Raw genomic sequence first — 27,119 nt, 5'->3', positions numbered from 1 at the left:
CCCAAATGCCTGCAATGGGGGGAGGGAGAAGGGACCCAGGACCTAGAGCCAGGTCTCCCACCTGAGAACCTGAGTACAGGAATCCAATGACTTAAGTCATCACCACTGCCTCCCAGGATCTCTGCATTAGCAGGAAGCTAGAATTGGGAGTAGAGCCAAGACCTGAACCCAGGCACTTCAAAACTAAACATAGGCATTTTAACTGCTAAGCCAAATGCCTGTCCCATAATAAAGCTTTTTAAAAAAAAAAAAAAAAAAAAAAAAAAAAAGCTGTCCAGGGTAATGCAACGTTACTGTCTCAAGCACAGTGGACTTGGGAGGGGTGGGCAGGTGTAGGGAGTGTGAGGAGGCAAGAAGCCAACCAGTTTATTCAGGAGAGTGAACTCCTGCTTGCTCACCTGAAAAACAGGGGACTGCGTACCTCCTGCAGCTCTGCGCTGGAGCAGACAGGGGCAGCGTGTGTCCTCTGGCTCCACCCAGCCTCCTCACACCTCCTTTACCCCTTCCTCTCTCTGTCCACCTCCCCGCAGGTCCCTTTTCTTCCCTCCTCTCTCAAGTCTCCCCCCGACTCCCACACCCCAATCCCTCCAACCTGCTGGATCCCATCCCTGCAAGCCAGGTGGAATAAGGGAGGTGAGGTAGGGTTACAGCTGCCCCACAACTGGAACAGTCAGGCCGAGTGCCGGCCATTGGCGTCGGGACTGTGGCAGCTTGCTAGCTGGGGTAGGCCCAGGAGAGGCCCCCCAGGCCCTCAGTCGCAGGTGGCGCTGCTGCCCCAGGCACCGTTAGCTCTCAAAGCCTGAGGAGAGCACGGGCCTGCGCCGCAGGTGCGGAGGCATGCATGCACAGCTGCACTCTTCAGCTTACTCAGGAAACGACAGTCTTTCTAACAAATGCCAGTAGCTGAAGTTCAAACTGAGGATCTAGAGTTCATGTTTGCTAATATACTTGACATTTTAGCTTGCACTCAATGATATTTGGGTCTACCAACCTTTTGCTATCTGATATCCTGGAACAAATACCTATGATTCCTAAATTATTTCTACTAAAAATTAATAATAGTATGATGTTTTATAGTTAAAAATGTTATAACTGGATGGGGCCTCACACCACACCTAGATAACCTATCTCCATCTAGAGAGGTTAATAACATATCAAAAATAACATTTATAATTTACTAACTTACTCTAAACAGTATTGGGGGGGGCAGCTAATTATGTAACGGGCTAATGGCTAAGCCAGGGCTGGAAATCAAAATTAGAACTGATTCCACCTCTTTCTGTCCCACAGGGTCTCATTCTAAAGGTTCTTTGTTAACAACAGTGATGACAAAAACCATGATTGTTAAGATAAGCAACGTTTCTAAGATACAGAAGCAGCAGGTGTCTGGCACACTTTTATTTTGTGCATAAGCTCACTTAATAAACTTCTAGTTGATTATGACTAGCACGGACAAAAAAAATTAGAGAGCCTTTTTAGAAAGTTAGTGGGGGCTGGCGCTGTGACGTAGCAGGCTAAGCCTCTGCCAGCACCACCAGTATCCCATATGGGCACCAGTTGGTGTCCCGACTATTACTCTTCCATCCAGCTTTCTGCTGATGGCCTGGGAAAGCAGTGGAAGATGGCCCAAGTGCTTGGAACCCTGAACCTGCGTGGGAGACCTGGAAGAAGCTCCTGGCTCCTGGCTTCAGATCAACGCAGTTCTGGCCATTGTGGCCATTTGGGGAGTGAACCAGCAGGTGGAAGATCTCTCTGTGACTCTGCCTCTCAAATAAATAAATAAATGTTTAAAAAAAAAAAAAAGAAACTGACACTTCCACAGCATGTATTCTATGTATTAAAATTTTAAATTAATAGTGATGCATATTTATAGGTACATATAAAAATTCTATGTATCTTTAATATGAGGTAAAATCCATAGGAATACTTCCCCTATGCCAACACTTGGGAAACTTTCTCCCACTTCCTATTCATTCTACATCAAAACAAACTCCCGTGTTACACTTGTTCCTGGGTATTGAAAAAGGCAAAAATGCTGGGAATAGTTTTCTTTGACTTAGTCCAAGAAAATACAGGGCAATAAAAAGGGTCAGGAATGTTATGAACCAACTACAGGAAAAAGGAAGCTAGGAAAGGGGAAATGAAGATGGCAGTGGGAAAGTGTCTGCTATCACGTCCTCAGCTTTATTTTATGAACATTTATTTTCACTTTTGCATCCTTTAATCATTTTCTCCGGTTATGACTTGATATGGCCAGACATCTGCACCACTAGGAACACAGGAGCATCGATGAGTGTTACAGGCTTGGCCCTAAAGAAGCTCATGATAACAACAGCTTAGCAAGTACAGGTCCATGAAAACACAGGGCAAAGACTGGATTAGACACGAGAAGTCTCAAACTCCAGCTTTAATAAGTGTATTAACTATACAAGTTTTTGGTGAACCACTTACTCTTTCTTTTCTATTTTTCCAAAGATATTTCAACTATCTTAAAGGATTTTTACTCAGCTTAAGTAAGACAATCTCTTGGTAGGGTACTGGGGAGGAAAGGACCTGGACTTGGTCTGAGAGACATCTACCTCCCCCCCCCCCCATTTGTTGCACACCTTTTTTCTTATCTCTTTTTTTTTAACTTTTATTTAGTAAATATAAATTTCCAAAGTATAATTTATGGATTACAATGGCTTTCCCCCCCTTAACTTCCCTCCCACCCTTTTTCTTATCTCTTAACCTTCATTTTGTCCTCTTAGTTAAAAGCATTTAGACTCACAGAAGATGTTGAAAAGAAATACATAGAGAAGAAAAAAATCATTCATAAACTCAATAGCTCAATTCAGAAAACCACTATTAATATTTTAATTTTTCAGTTTTTGTTTTTTCCTCACTACATCTTTCTCTCACAATCAAGATTTAAGTACAGACAATCATACATATAATATTGAACATACAGCTTTATGTACTAAATCATTTTAATGTAGTTTATCATACACATTTTCACACTTCACTGAAGCTTCTTTATAACCAAAACAACTGTCTTGTGATATTCTATTACTGATACATACAAAATTTATTGAATCACTTTCATAATGTTAGTTACTGAAGTTGTTTCAAACAACTTTTTGCTAATATTAATAGTCTGTGCTTGGTAATATTGTATGTAAATACTGGCCACTATACAAATTGCTTTTTTAGGGCCTTGAAATTTGAAATATATGAACATTTTAGGCCTTATGAAACGTACTCCCAAATGGTTCTTCAGAACGATTTGTGGCAGTTTATATGCCTATCAGTAGTGATCAACAATGCCTTCTTCATCAGCAAGGAGAACCACTATTTAGGACACACATGCATGTGTACACACACACACACACACACACACACAGAGTTATAACATGTTACCCCAAATTATTGGTTAATACAACAAAAATGTGCACTTTTCACTTCTGCGAATTGAATGGAGCTCTAGGAGTAGAATCAAGGTGCTGGCAGGGTCACGGTCCTTTCTGGAGGCTCCAGGGTTAGAATGCAGTCCTTCCCTTTGCCAGCTTCTCACGCTGCCCATACCCCTCCATTCAGAACCCTTCTTCTGTGTTCACAGCCAGCAACTACGGTTTGAATCCTTCTCTGACTTCCTCCTCTCTTTGAAGAACTTTCTGGATCATATCAGGAACACTTGGATAAACCTAAGATAATCCCCCTATCTCAAGGTCAGCTGGTTGGGAACCTTAATTCCTTCAATACCCATAGTCATCCTTTGCTGTGTGACTTACATACACAGGTTCAGGAGATTAGAATGTGGACACGGCAGGTAGGGAGGACATGACTCTGGGGACAGAGTTGTTAGGCCAAAAGGCATCGCCTTGTTGTAATTTGCACTTCCTTTTTGATACTGTCCCTTTTTCTCTTAGCATATTATAAGTTTTCTTACTTTGAACAAGAGCTTTATATATTTATCTATATTATTTCCCTGTTATTGTTCTAGTTTTGAAAATGTTCTTTCCAGTTGGTTTATTTTATTTTGAAGCATAATATTTAACAAATGTCTATCAATTTTTATTGTTTTCCTGCTTACAAAAAATCCCATGTGGAGATCAGATAAATATTTCCATATATTGTTTTTGCGAAATATTAAACTATTAAGTTCATCTGGATTTGTTTTGACACATGATATAAGATGAGGATATAAAATGACCTTTTCTTCCCAAACAGGCATCAAATTTGCCTGTGGTTGAGACAACAAACTATTCCCCAGTGTCCACTGTATTTTCCTTTTAGTTAAAGAGCACCTAAAGTGTTTGGTGGGTAAGCTATAGTCTACATTTCCAATGCAGCCAGCTGAGGCCTTGTTGCTAAGTGTGGGCCAATGAGATTAGAGTGGAAAGACTTCACCTCCTTGAAGATAAACCTGCTCCCCTGGCCTTCCTCTTCCTGTTAGGGTGAAATGTGATATCAGCACTGAACTGGCTGTCAAGGTCATTTCCCAATAACAGCAACAAGACAGAGGGATCTTGGGGTCCTAGATGACCTTACAGAGAACAACTGCCTACCTGCCCACTCTGGATGATTAAATAAGAAAGAATATTACCTTGTTTGAGCCATTATATTCTGAGGTCTCCTCATTATAACTTGTCCCCTAAACAAGACACTAACTGAAGAACTGGGGTGCTGTAGTCACAAAGGCACTGCATATCTGGCACTGATTCAGAGGTTAGGCTGTAGGCTGAAAAGGCAGGCAATTTGTGCACTGCAGCAAAAGCACTATTTGTAACGACCTGAACTGATGGAGAAAAATCAAAGCCTTCCTCTGTGGTTCCAGCCCCTTGCTGATTTTAGGACGGCACAACAAGAGAGACATCAAGTCAGGCAAGCATTAGCTGCTTTGCAAGCATGGATAGAAGGGACAAGAGCTCTGCTGAGAGTTGTTCTCTGCCAGAGGCCTGCAATCTAAATTTAATGAGAATCTGGAAATCTAAAGCCTCAGATTGCTTCTGAATCATAAATGGCAGGAAATAATATGTCTTACAAAGCTCATCTCGCAGCACAGATCAGGTTAAGGTTGTTATTTTCCTACCCAAGCCTACCTTTTTCAGAGGGCATCCAGGTAGCCACCACTAAACTGAGGGACAAGGGGTGGGTTGAACACAAACAAAGGAAAAAGGAGATTCAAGGCATAAGGACTATAACCAGAGACAAAAATCTATGGGTGTGGCTACATTTGCATGGGACCTACATAATGAACACAGACCAGCAGAGTACCAAGGGCTTGAGGGAAAGTGTGCTGTGATGATACTACAAAACATCCTACAAAAGTTTAAGGCTGCTTGATCCCTAAAGCAACCTTCGGCACTTCAAATCAGCACTAGACAGAAAGTGAAATGCAAAAGAAAATGAAAATTCAAGAAGAGCATAGATAAGAGTCTAACAATCATTTCAGGTGTGGCCTCTGAGAATAATGGACAAAAAGAAGGCTTCCAGAGGAGAAAGCCAAGTCACAAAGAACAATCAGAGGAGTTACTTGCAGAGAGCCACAAAGACCTGAGGGAATGTACAGATTCTAGATTTTGAGTTGGATGCAAAAACTGGGACAATTTGGGATTTCTCCTTTGAGGAAGGAGGAATATGTTTTCTGTGTGGACAGTGGGGAGTACAGACACACAGAATCATCTGACGGCAGATACTGCTGTCTCCATGTACACCTACCTGTCTGTCTGTCTGTCTGTCTCTCTCTCTCTCCCTCTTTCTGTCTTCTGTTATAGCATCCTTGAGTTTCACCTGGGTGCATGGTTGCTGAGCTATAAATCTGAGCTCTTTCGCCCAGAGAGGCAGCCATGGGGTAAGTCTTTACCAATGAGACTGGAGTAGAAATGATACAACCAACCTCTGAGTCACCACCTAAGGACACGGTCCCCTGCCCTTGATGTCCTGCTTCACCCTCCTGTGGGCTACGATGACAGCATGAGAATGAGCCAGCTCTGACCACACAGACGAGGTGATCACCCTAGGGGATGCTGGGAAGGAACATGGGTCCCTGGAGTTCCTTGTGTAATGGGGCTGCCTGCCTGCCTGCCTTAATGGCACACTCTTAATTTAGACTGTTTCTTTAGAGAAAAGTGGACTTCTATCTTAAAGAACCTCTATATGTTTGGTGTCTTTTTACCAGAGCTCAGCCTGTACTTTACTGATAACACACATAGGCTGTCTACAAATGTTGACCATTAGATGATGAGTTAGTGAAATCCAGGAATCAATATTTGTAGGTACATCTATATCCATTTTTCCATTCAACTTTAAAAAAATGCTTAATATATACAGATTACTTGTAAGTTATCTATCATGCTTGCAACACATTTCTCCCAGTTTGCAATTTAATTTTACGATTTGTTTTGAAGCATACAGGTTTAAAGTTGATGTTAAAATGTTTCCCTTTGTGATTACTTTCATGGTTTTTAATGCTTGGAAAATAAGGGAATCTCTTTAGGGATAAGATTCATTTTTCCCTATCCTCTCTCATTTTAAATATGCAACTCTTCAATTTGTCAGGAATATAATTTTTATTTACTTGAGAGGCAGAAAGACAAATAGAGGGTGACAGAGAGAGAGAGCTACCATCCCCTGGTTCATTCCCCAAATATCTGCAATGGCTAGGACTGAAGCTGGAAGCTGAAGCCAGGAGCCCGGAACTCAATCCAGATGTCCTAAATGGGTGGCAAGAATCCAATCATATGAGCTAGCACCACGGCTTCCCAAGGTCTACATCAGCAGGAAGCTGGAGCCAAGAAATTGAGGTGGGTACCAAACCCAGGCATTCCTATATGGGATGTGTGCATCTTAATCACGGCCAAACGCCACTCTTGGTGGGAATAAATTTTGATGCAGGGCACAAAGTAAATATTCATTTGTTCTTAATAGGTAAACAATTTGTAAAAACGCTATTTAATACAATTTATTTTATTTCATAATTTTACTGATGTGTGTTTTATTATATGTTAAATTATTACTAACATCTGTTTCTATTTTGCTCTTATAAGCATTTTGCTGCAGATAAAATAAAGTTAATTGTTTGTTCCTTTTGACATGGAGAGAAAAAAATCCAAGGCAAATGATTATTTCAAAGAAAATAACAGATAGGCATTTGCAAGACTTTGAAATATTCTTAATAACTTTCAACTCAGCCTAATCTGAAAGTTCCACCCTAATTCACGACTGTGCTGATACGAGAGGGAGGGGGACTCGTGACCAGGAAGGAGGGTGTACGGAGGGTGTGGGGAGCAACCCGGACTAGACTAAGTTACTGGAATTAAGTCTTATTCTATGCATCTGTTCTCCCACAATATGGCGCTGAGAAGGGAGAAACAGCTTCTACACAGCTGCCTCCAGTTCAACCAATAAACAGCAGGACCTGCTCCTGATTGGAGGAGAGCAGCGTACTCGGCGTGTGGGCAGCAGAGTTGGGATTGGCGGAAGAGGACTATAAAGGAGGAGAGAGACAGCATGCACCAGGAACATCTAAGAGGAACACCTGAGGAACATCTGAGCAGCCCCTGAGAGAGCTTCCCCACTCCCCTGCGGAAGTGTGCCACTCCCCTGCGGAAGTGGGGAAAGTGGCCAGGGGGAACCGCCCTTCCACGGAGGTGGAAGGGTCGGTAGCCAACCCGGGAAGAACCAGCAGCAAACCCGGGGAGGGCCGAGCAGACAAAAGAACAGTGCAGGGTCCTGTGTCGTTCCTCCACGAAGACGGGGAACGACAGAGGGGACTTCCGGAGCCGAGCACGTGGGCACCTGCTTGGTGATTTCACTGAATGCACATGTAAACACATATATGCAGCTGCACCTGTCCCTGTACAGACATACACATGTACTTATTTAATTAATTAATTTGAAAGGTGGAGTTACAGAGAAAGAGGGAGATAGAGAGAGAGCGATCTTCCATCTGCTGGTTCACTCCCCAAATAGCGGCAATAGCCCGGGCTGGGTCAGACTGAAGCCAGGAGCCAGGAGCTTTATACGGGTCTCTCCTGTAGGTACAGAAGCTCAAGCACTTGTGCATCCTACGCTGCTTTCCTAGGCCATTTGGAAGTAAAAGAGCTGGGATGCAAACCAGTACCCATACAGGATGCCAGCACTGCAGGCAGTGGCTTAACCTGCTACACCGCAATGCCGGCCCCTGTACATGTACATTTTATGCACTTTTCTGTTTGTACAATAAGTCGAATGAGAAAAAATAATTCATACATGACATTGTGGGTCTTACAAAAAAAATCTCAGAAATAACTACATCACAAAGACAACAAAAAAGGGGGAAAAGTATTTTCCAAAGCTCTAACTTCATATACCTTTTAAATTCCCCTTTTTCTATGTTAAATGTTTCCTTATCTGAAACCTTTCTTATCTGAAGCACTATGTAGACATATAGTCATGAACCCTGACCCCTAGAGTTTTAACAAATTGGGGCAAACAGAGTTATAAATAGAAGTAAATGTTAAAACTTGGATATTCAATGTATTATGCGACTACACTGTAGGATGGATAAGCACACGGCAATTACTTACTCAGTTACTATTCAAAATGAAGGTGCTAAGTACGCACCTGCGGCGTGGTTCTCAAACTCACATGAGCACTGAAAATGGTTGCTCGGTTGCTCATTCTAGGGTTCGCCCCAGAGCCTGAGTGGGACTGGGGACAGGCCCAGGAATACATATGTTTAATAAACAAGAGGTCTGTACATTACATTTTTTAAGACATTGTTACAGAGGAATTTGGATCATATGCATTTTACAGAGAAGAGTCTCAGTTCTGAAATTTACTAATTGTTCATCGTTATATCAAAAGGCTTCCCTTTCTATACTGGGAAAATTGTTATATAACCCCTCTGACCCTTCCTTCTGTTCCCTTCCCTTCGCTTTTCTCACTATTCTCCGACGTGGCTGGTCATTTCAGTTATCTAGTGGTCACATATGCAAATGGCGGGAAAGAGCATAAAGTGAAAAGTAATTTCCATTCCACTCCCAATTCTAGCTGCTTAGGCCCCCTCCTGAGAACCAACCAGAAACAGTCCTAGCTAAACACTGGCATATTCATTCAGCCCATTCTTTTCTACAGAGGGGATATTAAATACACGCTCTAACTGCTGCTGTAATCTTAATTTCTTAAGATGGAAAGTTCAATATCTTTTCTCAAGTTTATGTCTTTTGTATTTCAATTTCTGCAATTGCTTACTCATATCCACTATCCATTTTCCTATTAAACTGTTAATTTCTTACTGATTTGAAAGAATTCTTTTCAACTTAGGAGATAATCCATTTATCTTACTGTGGCAAGTATTTCGCCGTTTTTAATTTGTCTTTTGACTTTGTTTTATACTGTATGAGGTGTTTTTTGTTTGTTTGTTTGTTTGTTGACAGGAAGAGTTAGACAGTGAGAAAGTCTTCCTTCCGTTGGTTCACCCCCCCAAAATGGCTGCTATGGCCAACGTGCTGCGCCGATCTGAAGCCAGGAGCCAGGTGCCTCCTCCTGGTCTCCCATGTGGGTGCAGTGCTTCCTCCACTGCCTTCTCGGGCCACAGCAGAGAGCTGGACAGGAAGAGGAGCAACCGGGACAGAACCCGGCACCCTGACCGGGACTAGAACTCGGGGTGCTGGCACCACAGGCGGAGGATTAGCCTAGTGAGCCGCTGCGCTGGCCACTGTTTGAGTATTTAAACATAAATATATTCTAAATTTTTACACAGTCAAATGTTTTAAGTCTTTCTTTTTATGGCTTCTGGGATTTGTGTCTTAGTTGGAGGGACCTCTCAATTCTCAGATTTCATTAAAATGGTAATTTTCTGTGAGGCATAGAAAAGAGTAAGAGAGACAAAGACAGAGAGAGAGGTCCCCCACTGGCTGGCTCACTCCCCAGATATCTACAACAGCTGGGGTTGAACTAGGGCCCAAACTAAGAGCTGGGAACTCAATTCAGGTCTCCCACATGGGTGGCAGGAATTCAGTCGCTTGAGCCATCACCTGCTGCCTACCAAAGTACGCACTGGTGGGTGACTGGACTCAGGATCTGGAGCTGGGAATCAAACCCGAGTATCCCAATGTGGGATGCAGGCATCTTAACTGCCAAGCTAAACGCCTGCTCCTGATTTTCTAATACTTTTATGTTTCATTTGTGACATTTAAATCTTTGAGACAACAAGGGTTTACTCAGCTGGTAAGGCAGGAATCTAGGTTCTTCTTCATCCTCCTCCAACCCCAATACATAAATAATTAAGTAGCTACCATAAAGGAGTAAACAAAACTGTTTACTAAACAATTCGTTTTTGTTAAGGTCATCTTAAATATAATTTTGGCAACTACAAAGCTTTTCACATGGAGTATATTTCTAGGAAATCTATGTTTATTAGAATCACACTATTTAGCTATCTAGCACATTAGTAAATGTTATTAATTGTTAACACTAAAATGCATTACTCTGATTAGAAAGGTAATATGACATGTGTTATGGGAATCACTGGATATACCTATGATTAAAAGCAGATATAACTCAATAAAAGTTCACCTTCCAGAAGTCAACACTATTTTCTAGACATGCAATATAAGATGTCACACAAACAGGGTAGGGAACCTTTTTTTTCCACCTAGGGCTATTTGAATGTTTATAACATTACTCATGGGCCATACCACTTGAAAATCAGCCTACTGCTGGTTTAATGAATATCAAATCCTGTCTGCGAGTGCTTGGCAGGGCCAGACCAAATGATTTTGCAGGTCTTATAAGGCCCGCAGGCCAGCTAGAATAATGGTTTTTATTGCTATAGAACAATGTCATTTATAGTCTTTTGGGGGGTATGACTTATTTCCTGATCATAAAAGAAGAGATACTATATAAAGTCTTTATTCTACATTCCTCCTCTATCTATCATGTTAATAAGAGAAAAGTGGCAAAATGATATTTTCCGTGAACTCTCACTGAGACTAAGCAGAGACAGGACCCTACTAGGAAGAGCTTCTCAGGAAGCCGCTGTTCTGGAGTCTTGAGAGTTTGGGTCCAAGACACAGGAAGTCAGGGTACCATTCCTGAAAGCAGGATCAGAAGCTCAAAGAACTCCTCTTTCAAGTGAAACAGGAGCACGAAACATACATTGCTGGGTTGGCACTGTGGCATAGAGGGTAAAGCTGCTGCCTGTAATACTGGAATCACAAAAGGGCTTCACTTCCAATCCAGCTCTCTGCTAATGACCTGGGAAAATCAGCAGAAGATGGCCCAAGAATCTGGGACCCTGACACCCACGTGAGAGACTTGGATGAAGCTCCTGGCTTTGGCCTGGCTCAGTCTTGGCCATTGCAGCCATCTGGGGAGTGAACCAAGGACGGAAGATCTTTTTCTCTGTCTCTCCCTCTCTCTGCATAACTCTGACTTTCACATAAATAAATAAATCTTTAAATAACACACACACACATGGCTAAGTGTTTGTTTCAGTGATGGTCAAAGGCATACCACTGAAATGTTGGATGGGGACTGAAGCTTAAAAGTGGTGATCTATCAAAACTGATAGTTGAAAATACATGTTCCAATCCTAGCATTTTCATTCTGACAGCTGCAGAGTGCACTGTTAATAACAATGCTTAAAAAGTAATATTGTATGGATGTAAAATGAAGTTTTATTTCACCAGGACAATACTCCTAAATTCTTTATAGATGAACACATAAGATTGAAAATTCAATTTAAACCATCCTCTTTTATGAAAGATTCAATCTTTCTGAACTCTTTAAGTTATTTCTCTTTCTCACTTGTCCTACCTTTGTTTACATTTCTTTATGAGTTATGTTTCTTTTTCATACCATTATCTTTCCCAAGATAGACTCAACTCTTCATTATTCCTAGAATTTTTTTTTTCAGGAAAGGATATAGAGGGATATAAGACTGGAAAGCAGGGATAGAACAGATGACCAAAACAAAGCTAACAAAAATATCAATAGGCATTTTTATAAAATGCATTGTTGAATTTAAGCTTACACTGAAATCTATATTTAAAAAAACTGTGGATACTTAAAGGAGCCTGTGGGTATTTGTTTGAAGAATGAAGAGCACCTCATACACACCAGTGAAAAACTCACGTCTAAACCTGACTCACAGGAAGGGAAATGCCAACTCGTTTTCCATTAGAACCCAGTGATTTTTCTATCTTCCTCTTAAAAATGGAACACATACAGCAGCCTAAATCTTCTGGCAAGAAAACATTTGAAAATTCACAAATGAATAACATTTGTTTATTTTTTTAAAGATTTATTTTATTTATTTGAAAGGCAGAGTTACATGGAGAGAGAGAGAGAGAGAGAGAGAGAGAGAGATCTTCTACCCATTGGTTCACTCCCCAGATAGCCACAATGGCCAGGGCTAGGCCAGGCTGAAGCCAGGAGCTTCATCTGGGTCTCCCATGTGGATGGTCGAGGCCCAAGTACTTGGGACATCCTCCATGCCTTCCCAGACACATTAGCAGGGAGAAGGAACAGCCAGGACCCGAACCGGTGCCCATATTAGATGCCAGGGTCACAGATGGCAGCTTTACCGGCTACGCCACAATGCCAACCCCATGGCATTTATGTTGAAACTGAAAAATTCTGTTCCAAACAAAAGTCAACATCTTCTACCTAAAATCCACTGCCCCTCTTCCTGTTGTCCCGTTCTCAGTTAATGGAACCAGTGATTTCCACTTCTAGGGTGAAACCTAGGTCGTATCACCTCCGATCTGTTTCTCGGGCTCTCTTTCCCATCTGTGACATCCTTTCGCTGTCCACAACTTTCCACACAAGGAGTCAATCTGGCCTTCCCTCTCCTACTCCATCAGCAGGTCTTTCAGAATACAATCAGATGGGGTCTGTGCTGTGGTGTGGTAGGCTAAGCCTCCAGCTGTGGTACCAGCATCCCATATGGTTGCTGGTTTGTGTCCCGGCTTCTCCACTTCCCATCCAGCTCCCTGCTATGGCCTGGGAAAGAAGTTGAAGATGTCCCAAGTGCTTGGGCCCCTGCACCTGCATAGGAGACCCAGAAGAAGCTCCTGGCTCCTGGCTTCAGATCAGCCCAGCTCCAGACATTGCAGCCATTTGGGGAGTGAACCAGAGGGTGGAAGACGCCTCTCTGTAACTCTACCTCTCAAATAAATAACAAAATCTTTAAAAAAAATAATAAAAATACAATCAGAAGCTGACTTATTGTTGACACCACTTCAGCTGAAGCCACCACCATCTCTTGCCTGGTTTCTGAATTGATCTCCTCACTAATGCTGTGACCCCCAGCTTCCGTCTACTCTCAGTAGGGCAGCCTGCTGCCAGGGCACCCTTCAACTTCACAATCGCCAATGCTTTCTGAGTTCAGGAAAGGTTGAGGTCCTTGCAGGAGCTGACAAGGTCTTCAAGGATCTGGGCCACCCTTCTACTTCCCCATAATGGCTATGATCTCATTTCCGCCCAGTCTTCCATAAAGTCAAGTCACTCATGCAGCCTCCCTGTCAGGGGTGTGCTTGCCCTTCCACCCTCCACTCTGGTTCTCTCTGCGCAGGAGGCTCATCTCCTGGACATGTACCATCCACGTTCCCCTTCGGGTTTTAATGCCAGAAGGCTACCTTCCCAGGCAGGGCCTTGTTTCTGAAATCTCACCATCCCTCCCTCGACAATTCAAGTCCTTCTTCCCGACATCATTATTTCCTCGACAACACACACTGTATTGTCTTACTTATTTACCTAGCTTATTGCAGTCTCCCTAACAGGAATGCAAACTCTATGAGGTAGGGAGTTTTCTCTGTTTTTTGTTCCCTGCTATATTCTCAATGTCCTTAAGGGAGCTTGCCACATAATAGGAGCTCAGTGAAATTCGCTGAACAAATAAATGAATAAACAAATCACAAGAATGACTCCAGCCTGGGCTCTCGGGAATCAAAGCTGCATGCCTCCATCAGTAATGGGCCTAGTACACGTCTGACACTACTGTTCCCCTGTTTAAGTGCCTAAGAGGCTCTCAACAGTCCAGGGAGGAATGGCATCGAGGTCCTTTATAACTGGGATATCCTTTACCTCTCATTCTTAGACCTTAATCTGTAAACCAGGGTCTCCCAAACTTGAGTCATTATAAGCTCCTTTTGATAGGGGAAAAAATTCAGTGACTCTCAAAGTCACATCCAAGGATCCCAGGATGAGAAATACTAGTTTAAAAAACTGACATGCTGGTCAATAACAATGTCTCCTTTTCTTGGTACATTACTATTGCTAGAATGATTTTTAATTTACAACCAAAACGAAAGCAAACTTAAAATCCTTATATACCTCGCTCTCCCTGAGAATAAACCCATGGAACTTGGCTGCAGAAATGCTGCCTTGCACAAACAAAACTACTCACCCATCCCTGCCTCCACCTGCACTCCCCCCACCCTGCAATCCCCTTCTTCACCACAACTGTCAACAGTCTACTCATCAGTCAGTGCCTAGTTTAATGATCACCTCCGTCACGAGCTTTTTGTTTCAAAAACCTCAGGGCTGGCGCCGTGGCTCACTAGGCTAATCCTCCGCCTTGCGGCGCCGGCACACCAGGTTCTAGTCCCAGTGCGGGCACTGGATTCTGTCCCGGCTGCCCCTCTTCCAGGCCAGCTCTCTGCTGTGGCCAGGGAGTGCAGTGGAGGATGGCCCAAGTGCTTGGGCCCTGCACCCCATGGGAGACCAGGATAAGTACCTGGCTCGTGCCATTGGATCAGCGCGGTGTGCCAGCCGCAGCGCACCAGATGCAGCGGCCACTGGAGGGTGAACCAACGGAAAAAGGAAGACCTTTCTCTCTGTCTCTCTCTCTCACTGTCCACTCTGCCTGTCAAAACAAAACAAAACAAAACAAAAAAAACCTCAGGTAACACTTCTCTTGGTCTCTTGCTGCAACTGATATTTTTTCTATGGCAATAATCAAACATTATTTATACAGAATGTTGGACAATTATATATAAAGTATGCTATTATTTTCTCATGGTTATTTCAGCTCTTGGGTAATATGAAGATTAACTTGTTCTTTCTTATTTTCACAACAACGAGTACAGTGTCTTTCATAAGGCAACCAAAAAATGTCCACTGACTTAATCATCATGTGGCACATAAAATAAAATGCTTCTATAAACATGGCCCTCCACTGATATCTCCAAAAATGGAAGTGTTGGGCCGGTGCTGTGTTAAGCTGCTACCTGCAGCCTGGCATCCCATATGCATGCCAGTTTGAGTTCCAGTTGCTGTACTTCTGATCCAGCTCCCTGCTAATGGCCTAGGAAAGCAGAGAAGAGACCAAGTCCTTGGGACCCTGCTACCCAAGTAGGAGACCCCATAGGAAGCTCCTGGCTCCTGGCTTTGACCTGGCCCAGCTTCTGCCATTGCAACCATCTAGAAAGTAAACCAGCAATGGAAGATCTCTCTCTCTTTCTCTCTTTCCCTATTTCTCTCCTACTTTAACTCACCTTTCAAATAAATAAATAAAATCATTTTTAAAAAATGGAAGTGTTTACTAAAAGCTTACAAATAATCATATAGATAGGAGGGAAAAATGTAGAAAAAAATCTTAGTTATTTATAGGATTTACCTTCTCTTAAGTGTTAAGTCTGATATAGGTATGCATCTTAGGCCAGTTCCCAAAACCATCAGGAAGGATGTCAGAAGCACAGTTATCCGAAGACCTGAAAAGAAACAAAAGCATCCATATTATCTCCTATTTTCTCTTAAGTCTGTCCATTGTTAAGAATAAAGATTATTTTGGGGCTGGTGCTGTGGCGTAGTAGGTTAAGTCTCTGCTTATGGCACCAGCATCCCATATGGGTCCCAGTTCCTGCCCCAGCTGCTCCTCTTTTGATTCCCCTCTCTGTTTATGGTCTGGAACAGCAATGGAGGATAGCTCAGGTGCTTGGGCCCCTACACCCACGTAGGAGACCTGCAAAACGCTCCTGGCTTCTGGCCGTTGTGGCCATTTGGGGAGTGAAGCAGCAGGTGGAGGCTCTCTCTCTCTGTAACTCTACTTCTCAAATAAATGCATCTTTTAAAAAAATGAAGATTATTTTACTGACATATACTGATATCATACTTTAACAAGATGATGCCCTTTTCTCTACTGACCTCCAACATGGAAAAAAGCCACCAACTCTACATGCTGAAAATGAAATGATTCTGTGATGGACAACTGGAATGATCACATCAAGGACAGAGAGAGACAGGCCTGCTCTGCAACATCACATCCCCTGTGGGCACCGGTTCATATCCCCGCTGCTGTTTCTGATCCAGCTCCCTGCTAATGTGCCCTGGAAAGCAGCGAGAAGATGGCCCAAGTGCTTAGGCCCCTGACACCCATGTGGGCGACTCAGGTAACGTTCCTGCCTTCTGGCTACAGGCTGGCTCAACCCCAGTCACCATGGTCATTTAAGGAGTGAACCAATAGATGAGATATTTTTCTTTTTTTTCTAATTGTTTTTAACAATTATTTTATCTGAAAGGCAGAATGACAGAAAGTTAGAGACTCAGAGAGAAAGATATTCTATCTGTTGGTTTACTCTCCAGATGGCTGCAACAGCTAGGGCCCAGGGCTCCATCTGGGTGGCAGGGGCCCAAGGAATTTGGCTATCTGCTGCTGCTTTCCAGGTGTATCAGCAGGGAGCTGGATAGAAAGCAGAGCAGTCGGGACCGGAACTGGTGCTCATATGGGATGGCAGTGTCCAGGCAGTAATTCAATCCTCTGCACCACAACACCAGTTCCTGGGAGATCTCTTTCTTTCTCTGTCTCTTTCTTTCAAATAAATAAAATACATGAAAAAAAGGGATAGAATAAGAGGTTCTATTAGCTCCAATTTTTCAAAATCAATGCCTAGAACATTTTGTTCAGATCTAATATTAAAAAAAAAAAACAGAAAATAATTTAAAAATAGGTATCTTAATTTTATACTTCCAATATAAAATTCTAATTTTCAACTGTAAGTTGATAATTAAAAAAAACTCTATGGTGTTCCTAAAAAGCATTGTAAGATGACAGATATTGTGTTAAGTTCTCTCAAAAAATGACAACTAGTCAACTATATATTTTATCTTATAATCAAGATAATCTATAGTCACAGAAAGTAGTCCTTTAACTCTCTGAACATTTATTTTATTTTCAAAAATTTACTTATTAACATTTATTTATTTGAAGATAAAAGTTAGAGAGAGAGAAAGACAGAGAAACCTTCCATCTGCTGGTTTACTCCCCAGATAGCCGCAACGGCCAGCATTGGGCCAGGCCGAAGTTAGGAGCTAGCTAGGAGCTTCATCCAGGTCTGCCAGGTGGGTAGCAGGGGCCCAAACACTTGAGCCATCTTCTGTTGCTTTTTCCAAGCCATTAGCAGGGAGCTGGATTGGAAGTGTAGCAGTCGGGACTTCAACCAGTGCCCAGTGGGTTGCTAGCATTATAGGCGGCCGCTTTATCCACTATGCCACAATGCCTGTTCCTATTTATTTTTAATTTTGACATATTTTTAATTTTACATTACAGTCAAAGGCTTAATGCTCCATTAAATAAAGAGTTCAACAAATAAAAATTTAAAAGACCATAATTCAGCAGGAATATAGGCAAGGATGGTAAATAATAATGAAATAAAAAGATGTCTATTTCACTCATATACAATAAATTTTAAAATAGTAGAGATCATTAAGACTATGGTAATATATCATTCTTTTTTTTTTTTTTTTTTTTTTTTGACAGGCAGAGTGGACAGTGAGAGAGAGAGACAGAGAGAAAGGTCTTCCTTTGCCGTTGGTTCACCCTCCAATGGCCGCCGCGGCCAGCGCACTGCGGCCGGCGCACCGCGCTGATCCGATGGCAGGAGCCAAGAGCCAGGTGCTCTTCCTGGTCTCCCATGGGGTGCAGGGCCCAAGCACCTGGGCCATCCTCCACTGCACTCCCTGGCCACAGCAGAGGGCTGGCCTGGAAGAGGGGCAACCGGGACAGAATCCGGCGCCCCGACCGGGACTAGAACCCGGTGTGCTGGCGCCGCTAGGCGGAGGATTAGCCTAGTGAGCCGCGGCGCCGGCCTATGGTAATATATCATTCTTAACAATTTGACAAATATTTATAAAAAAAGTTGGACAAAACACTATATTTTCAGGAAAAATGATAAACATAGGCTTTTCTTTTTTTTGTTTTTTTGAAGTTTTATAAAAATATTAGTTCTCACATATAAGGGAGAACATGCAGTATTTGTCTTTCTGTGTCCAGGTATTTTATGCAACATGTCCTCCAGTTGTAGCTGTTTTGATGCGAATTATAGAATTCCAAAGAGACATCCAACAACGTGGGAAAAAAATTTTGAAAACTACCTGACAAAGGAATAGTATCAAGAATATACCATCAACTCAAAAACTCAACCAAAAAATAACCAATCCAGTTGAGAAATGGACAAAGGACCTCAACAGATAGTTATCAAAAGAAACAATACAAACCAAAAAAAGAGCTGTTGTAGCCATCATAATATGAGACAAGTTAGACTTTAACATAAAAACTGTTAAAAGAGACAAAGAAGGGCACTATGTAATGATTAAGGAATCAATTCAACAGGAAGATGTGACTATAATAAACATATATGCACCCAATTACAGGGCACCTGGCTATTTAAAAGAAAAGTTAATGGATCTAAAGGGAGATATAGACTCCGATACGATAGTAATGGGGCACTTAAATATCCCACTTTCAGCAATGGACAGATCAACCAGACAGAAAATCAGCAAGGAAACAACAGAGTTAATTGGCACTATAGACCTAATGGACCTAACAGATATCTATAAAACTTTTCAACTTACAGTTGCAGAATACACATTTTTCTCATCAGTGCAAGGAACTTTTTCTAAGATTGACCACATGCTAGGCCATAAAGCAGGTCTCAGCAAATTCAAAAAAATTGAAATCATATCACACAACTTCTCTGACCGCAATGGAATGAAGCTGGAAATCAACAACTCAAGAATCTCTAAAACATATATAAACATATGGAGACTGAACAACATGCTCCTGAATGAACAGTGGGTCACAGAAGAAATCAAAAATTTTCTGGGAATGAATGAAGACAACAATACAACATATCAAAATTTATGGGATACAGCAAAAGCAGTGTTAAGAGGGAAGTTCATAGCAACTGGTGCTTATATTAAGAAATTGGAATGATACCAAATAAATTAGCTATCAATGCATCTCAAGGACCTAGAAAAATAACAACAAACCAAATCCAAAATTAGTAGGAGAATAGAAATACTTAAAATTAGAGAATAAACAACAAATTGAAACAAAAAAATACAAAAGATCAGTGAAACAAAGAGCTGTTTTTTTTTTTGAAAAAATAAAATTGATAAACCATTGGCTCAACTAACCAAAAAAGAAAAAAGAACCAAATCAATAAAATCAGAGATAAAAAAGGAAATATAATAACAGATACCAAAGAAATAAAAAGAATCATCAGGAATTACTACAACAAGGAATATGCCAACAAATAGGAAAACTTAGAAAAACATGGATAGATTCCTGGACACACACAATCTACCAAAACTGAGTCATGAAGACATAGAAAATGTAAACAGACAGTAACCACGATGGAAATGGAAACAGAAATAAAGACCCTCCCAACAAAGAAAAGTCAAGGATCAGATGACTTCTACAAGACATTTAAAGAAGAACTAACTCTAATTCTTCTCAAGCTGTTCAAAACAATTGAAAGGGAGGGAATCCTCTCAAACTCCTTCTATTAAGCCAACATCATCTTAATTCCTAAACCTGAAAAAGATACAACACAGAAAGAGTACTATAGACCAATTTCCCCGATGAACATAGATGCAAAAATCTTCAACAAAATATTAGCTAATCAAATCCAACAACACATCAGAAAGAACATCCAATCTGGACCAGTGGGATTTATCCCAGGTATGCAGAGATGGTTCAATAATCGCAAATCAATCAATGTGATACATCACATTAACAAACTGAAGAACAAAAACCACATGGTTATCTCAATAGATGCAGAGAAGTCATTTGATAAAATACAACACCTTTTCATGATGAAAACCTTTGGGTATAAAAGGAACATTCCTCAACACAATCAAGACAATTTATGACAAACCCACGGCCAGCATATTATTGAATAGGGAAAAGTTGGGAGCATTCCCACTAAGAACCAGACAAGGATGCCCACTCTCACCACTGCTATTCATTATAGACCTGGAAGTTTTAGCTAGAGCCATTAGGCAAGAAAAAAAAATCAAAGGGATACAAATTAGGAAGGAGGAAGTCAAACTATCCCTATTAGAAGATGACATGATTCTATATACAGGGGCTCTAAAAGACTCCACTAAGAGACTATTGAGGATATAAAATAAACAAAAATCAATAGCCTTTGTACACACAGAAAATTCCATGGCTGAAAAAGAACTTCTAAGATCAGACACATTCACAGTAGCTTGAAAAAAAAATCAATTGGAATAAATTTAACCAAGGATGTCAAAGATCTCCATGATTAAAACTATTAAAGAAATATATAGAAGACACATAAAAAATAGAAAACTCATCCATATTCATGGATTGGAAGAATCAATATCATCTAAATATCCATTCTACAGAAAGCAATTTACAGATTCAATATGATTCTAATCAAAATACCAAGGACATTCTTCTCAGATTTAGAAAAAAATGATGCTGAAATTCATATGGAAACACAAGAGACCCTGACTAGCCAAAGCAATCTTATACAACAAAAACAAAGTGGGAGGCATCACAATACCAAATTTTTTTTTTTTTTTTTTTGGACAGGCAGAGTGGACAGTGAGAGAGGAGAGAGAGAGACAGAGAGACAGGTCTTCCTTTGCCGTTGGTTCACCCTCCAATGGCCGCCACGGCCAGCGCGCTGCGGCCAGAGCACCGCGCTGATCCGATGGCAGGAGCCAGGTACTTATCCTGGTCTCCCATGGGGTGCAGGACCCAAGCACTTGGGCCATCCTCCACTGCACTCCCTGGCCACAGCAGAGGGCTGGCCTGGAAGAGGGGCAACCAGGACAGAATCCGGCGCCCCGACCGGGACTAGAACCCAGTATGCCGGCGCCACTAGGCGGAGGATTAGCCTAGTTAGCCGCGGCGCCGGCCCACAATACCAAATTTCAAGACATACTACAGGGGCCAGCACTGTGGCATAGCAGATAAAGCTGCCACCTGCAGTGCCAACATCTCATATGGGCAATGGTCTGAGTCCCAGCTGCTCCACTTCCAATTGAGCTCTCTGCTATGGCCTGGGAAAGCATCAGAAGATGGCTCAGGTCCTTGGGACCTTGCACCCACATGGAAAACCTGGAAGAAGCTCCTGGCTCCTAGCTTCAGATCAGTGCAGCTCCGGCCATTACAGCCATCTGGGGAGTGAACCAGTAGATGTAAGACTGCTCTCTTTCTCTGCCTCTGCCTCTCTGTATCTCTGACTTTCAAATAAATAAATAAATCTTCTTCTTTTTTTAAAGACATACTACAGGGCAGTCATAATCAAAAGAGCCTGGTACTGGCACAAAAAAACAGATGGATAGACCAATGGAACAGAATAGAAATGCAAGAAATCAATCCACACATCTATAACCAACTTACCCTTGACAAAAGAGCTAAAATTAATTCCTGGAGCAAGGACAGTCTCTTCAACAAATGGTGCTGGGAAAAATGGATCTCCACATGCAGAAGTATACCTTATACCTTACACAAAAATCTACTCAAAATGGATCAAAGACTTAAATTTACCACCAGATACCATCAAATTATTAGAGAACATTGGGAGAAACTCTGCAAGACATCGGCACAGGCAGAGTTCTTGGAAAAGACCCCGAGTCACAGGCAATCAAAGCCAAAATTTACAAATGGGATTACATCATATTGGGAAGCTTCTGTACTGCAAAAGAAACACTCATCAAAGTAAAGAGGCAACCAACAGAATGGGAGAAAAATTTGCAAACTATGAAACTGATAAAGGATTAATATCCAGAATCTATAAAGAGGTCAAGAAACTCAACAACAACAAAACAAACAGTCCAGTTAAGAAATGGGCAAAGGACCCGAACAGCCATTTTTCAAAAGAGGATCCAAATGGCCAAAAGACAGATGAGAAAATGCTCAGGATTACAAGCTGCCAGGGAAATCAAAACCACAATGAGGTTTCACCTCACCTGCGTTAGAACAACTTTCATACATAAATCAACACACAACAAATGCTGGCGAGGATATGGGGGAAAAGGTACCCTAATCCACTGCTGGTGGAAATTAAACTGGTACAGCCACCATGGAAGGAAGTATGGAGATACCTCAGAAATCTGAATGTAGACCTACCATATGACTCAGCCATCCCACTCCTGGGATTTACCCAAAGGAAATGAAACCAGCACATGAAAGGGTTGTGTGTACCCCCATGTTTATTGCAACTCAGTTTACAATATCAAAGATATAGAAGTCAACCCAGATGGCTGTCAACTGAAGACTGGATAAAGAAATATGGTATATGTACACCACAGAATACTACACAGAAGTAAAAAAAAAAAAAAAAAAAAGAAAGAAAAAGAAAAAAAATCCTGTCATTTCCAACAAAATGGATGCAACTGGAAAACATTATATTTAGAGAAATAAGCCAGTCCCCAAAAGACAAATACCATATGTTCTCCCTGACCTGTGGTAACTAATAGAGCACCTAAAAGGTAATCCATAGAAGTAAAATTGACACTCAAGATGTGATGATCTTGAATAGTCCTTGTGTCAACTATTGAGAAACAGTTTTTTTTTCCATACTATTTGTTGAACTCTTTACTTAGTGTATGGTTAATCTCATGTGTGTAAAATTAATTGAAACAGATCTTTGTCAAAAATAAGAATGAAAACAGGAGAGGGAAGAGGAAGAAGGGTATAAGTACAGGTGGCAGGGAAGGTGGAGTGGGAAGAATCACCATGTCCCTAAATTTGTATATATGAAATGTAGGAAGTTCGTATACCTTAAATAAAAGGTTTCTAAGCTTTTTTTTTTTAAAAAAAAGGAACCACTAGATCTGTACTGTCCATTACAGTAGCCACTAGCCATGGGAGACTGTTAAGTTTCTGAAATGTGGCTGAATTGAGATGTTGTATAAGTGTAAAATACACACTGGATTTCAAAGACATAGTACCAAAAGAAATGTAAAGTATTTCATTCACAATTTTATATTTATTACATGTTGTACTGACATTTGGGGTTTACTGGATTAAATAAAATACACTAGTTTTTAAAAAGCAAGCAATACAAATAGCCAACAAATAAATGAAAAAATGCTCAATGTCACTAGTCATCAGGGAAATGCAAATCAAAGTCACAACAAGTTATCATCTCACCCCTGTCGGAATGGCTATTATCCAAAAGACAGAGAATAACAAATGCTGTCTGATTATTAATAAAGTTATTTTAATTTTTCTTGATTTACCAAATCATCTTCAAATTATAGAATGATGCTGTTTCTATAAAAACAAGGGTTAAGACTTTAGAAGATAATGGAAATCAGATTCTTTCCTTTGCATTCCAAATATGAGCAACGTGTGCCATGGATAAAAGCACAAAACAGAAAATAAAGTATGTATACAAGTAACTGAAATAGACAAAATATTCTAGATATGGCAAGATAATATAATGGAATTATATCTTCCTATTGTTGGAATGCCATTCTTCTGATAATACTAAAGCAGTACTATCTTATTGTTTGTGAAAGCCACATCATCTAGGTGGCCCACTGTAAGTGGATGGCAAAAGTGACCATATTCCTTCAAATTTCTCTCAAATCCAACATAATCTTGAAACCATTTAACAAAGAACAAACTGATTCATTCATTTTTCTTTTGTCCAGAATTTTCTCATTTGACAGAGAATAGATGTTTAAATGTTTGGTATTCTTTTTTCTCTTCTTCAATTTTTATTTACTGATTTGAGGGGAGGGGATGAGAGAGCTCCCCTCCATCCACTGACTCACTCACAAAGACCCTCAACAACAGATCCAACAGGCATGAAGCTAGGAGCCAAATGTAATCCAGGTACCGACCTGAGAGGCTGGAACCCTCTGATGCCTGAAGCCATCACTGCCGCTGCCCTAGGGGCAGCATCAGTAGGAAGTCAGTGTCAGGAGCCAGAGTCAGGAATCGAACCCAGACATGCCAATGTGTGATGTGGTAAACGCTAGGTCAAGAGGGTTAAGCCATTGCCTGTGACGCCAGCATCCCATGTAAGTGCTGGTTGGACTCTCAGATGCTCCGCTTCCAATCCAGCTCCCTGCTAATGCCCCTGAAAAGGCAGAAGATGGCCAAATACACCCATGTGGAAGATCAGGATGGACTTTCAGGCTCCTGGCTTCAGTGTGGCTGCTGTGACCATTTGGGGGATGAATCAGGGATGGACGATCCGCCTTTCCCTCTTTGTAAGTCTGCCTTTCAAATAAATAAAGAAATAAAGAAATCTTAAAACAAAACAAAACAAAAACCCACTAGGCCAAATGCTGGCACCTAAATGTCTTGATTTTCAAAAGACTTCTCTGCTTAAAGGAAATTAAATTTCAACAAAACTAAAATTATGCAGCTCAAATACAGCAAGTAAAATAAACTTGGGAGCCAGATGAGACACACACACTACACAGTATATAATTTGTGATGTGCGTTAACTTTATAATATTCTTATATAATCTGAAAATGATTAATACCACTTGGCAGAGGAATACCATAAAGAACTCATAACAAGTAATGCATACATATTGCTCATTTACGGCTTCTACTAACGAAAACACAGGTTTCAAAACCACATTATAGCCACAGGAAATCGAGTGTAATTAATGTAAAGTAATACATGGTCACAAATATCCTAAAATTGTAACATGTTGCTCTTGTAAGTTTCAACTGAGTACCTTAGGAAATACTGAATAGAATTTTATAGATATGGGATGATAATTCTTACTTTGTATGTGATGCTCATTTTTCCTAAAAATTACGCTTGCAATTCAGGTAAGCAGCCCCCAAGCAAGCAGTGGCGTACTGTTTGTGGCCATATGGTGCCAAAAACTGGGCTTTCTACTATTATTGTTAGATGCTGGTACACTTTTCTATTCAGTTATACTTTTTATCAAATATATGACCATGTTACAGCTGATATAAACTTTTTTTTTTTGACAGGCAGAGTGGACAGTGAGAGAGAGAGACAGAGAGAAAGGTCTTCCTTTGCCGTTGGTTCACCCTCCAATGGCTGCCGCAGCCGGCGCACTGCGCTGATCCGATGGCAGGAGCCAGGTACTTATCCTGGTCTCCCATGGGGTGCAGGGCCCAAGCACTTGGGCCATCCTCCACTGCACTCCCTGGCCACAGCAGAGAGCTGGCCTGGAAGAGGGGCAACCGGGACAGAATCCGGCGCCCCGACCGGGACTAGAACCTGGTGTGCCAGTGCCGCAAGGTGGAGGATTAGCCTAGTGAGCCGCGGCGCCAGCAGATATAAACTTTTAAGAGTGAAGAAGTTGTGAAAAGCTGATTATTGAGGTAACCCTGAGCAGGTGAATTTTAATTGTTTCCAAGTGTTGCTTAATCTAACCCAGCTGACACTCAGTCTCGACTGGAAAGCTTTTCTCAGGTCACTCATATCTAGATAAGGCATGGCTTTACGATTACATGATATCAAAAGCAATGTCAACTCACCCAGGGAAGAGAGGTATAAGGACCCCAGGAAAACAGTTGCACAAGACACCTTTATATATGAGGGTACCTCAAAAGCCCATGGAAATGGAATTAAAACATAATTTTATTTTGGGGCAAAAAGTTTTGAAATCCATGCATATTAGAGGTCTACAAAAAGTTCATGGCAAATGTGTATTATGAAAAAACTATGTATGGATTTCAAAATTATTTTATACCAAAATAAACTTGTCTTTTGGTTTCATTTTCCATAACTTTTTAAAGTACTCTCCTAAGTAGGCCCTAAATGATCATAGTACTGGGATGTGAGTGCCAAACCATCTGCTGAAAAGTATTATTAGAACAATTTCAGAAAAACAAACATGATTGAAAATAAAAATAAATTTCTAGAGGCAGGCACTATGGCATAGTAGGCTAAGCCTCTGCCTTCACGGGCATCCCATGTGGCCACCAGTTTGAATCCCAGCTGCTCCACTTCCAACCCATCTCCCTGCTAATGGCCTGGGAAAGCAGTGGAAGATTTACTTATTTATTTGAGAGGGAGAGTTACACACAGAGAGCAGAAGAGAGAGAGAGGTCTTCCATTTGCTGATTCACTCCTCAAATGGTTGCAATGGCCAGAGCTGGACAGATCCAAAAGCCGTAAGCCAGGAACTGCTTCTGGGTCTCCCACGTGGATGCAGGGGCCCAAGTACCCTTCTACTGCCTTCCCAAGCCACAGTAGAGAGCTGAATCAGAAGAGAAACAGCGGTTCACGAGCAAGCACCCACATGGGATGCCAGTGCTGCAGGCAGAGTGGCCTACTACGCCACTGAGCCAGATCCCAAAAAATAAAACTTTTCTCAAAAAAATTCTATTCAAACAGAGCATCAGAAGGACGCTCTACTGTACAGCAATTGGAATTGTTTCCCCTTCTGTTTTGGACACTGTTTCTTTACCTAAAATGGTCCTCCCTACATCACATTGTTGATCTGAACTCATGATCACAGCTCCTTACTCTTTTTCCTAGAATTCTTATGAAGGAACTGTCAAGGAGGTGGGGTGCACAGCTGCTAACATCATCTTGTCTTTCTCCTTCCTTAACAACAAATCAATTGAGTGTTATGTGAAAGAGCGAGGAAAATGCAGTTCTATACCTACCTGCACTTGACTTTTACTATTGTTTGTGTCCCTTCAAGAAGTTCAAATGCGGAAATCCTAACCTCCAAGGTGATGAAATTTGGGGAGGAGGGATGTTCCTATGGGTGATTAGGTTATAAGGCAGCGTCCCCATGAGTGGGATAAATGTTCTTATCCAAGAGATGTCCCTGGGGCCAGCACTGTGTAGTAGGTTAATCCACCTCCTGCAACACCAACATCCCAAATAGGCACTGGTTCAAGTCCCAACTGCTGCACTTCAGATCCAGCT

The 27,119-nt window shown here is 41.5% G+C and overlaps 1 protein-coding gene across 1 annotated transcript in view; it reads right to left on the bottom strand.

The window, feature by feature from the left end:
• Nucleotides 1-27,119, bottom strand: part of SLC49A4 (solute carrier family 49 member 4) — a 103,652-nt gene that overhangs the window by 66,267 nt on the left and 10,266 nt on the right. Inside the window, exon 2 of the mRNA XM_002716619.5 lies at nucleotides 15,590-15,683. Within this exon, the coding sequence (XP_002716665.3) occupies nucleotides 15,590-15,683 (94 nt within the window). The remainder of the gene's footprint in view (nucleotides 1-15,589; nucleotides 15,684-27,119) is intronic.

Source organism: Oryctolagus cuniculus, chromosome 4 (genome assembly GCF_964237555.1).
Source record: "Oryctolagus cuniculus chromosome 4, mOryCun1.1, whole genome shotgun sequence".
NCBI lineage: Eukaryota > Metazoa > Chordata > Mammalia > Lagomorpha > Leporidae > Oryctolagus > Oryctolagus cuniculus.
Note: the sequence above shows the minus strand (reverse complement) of the source record. Positions and strands in the feature narration are given on the sequence as shown.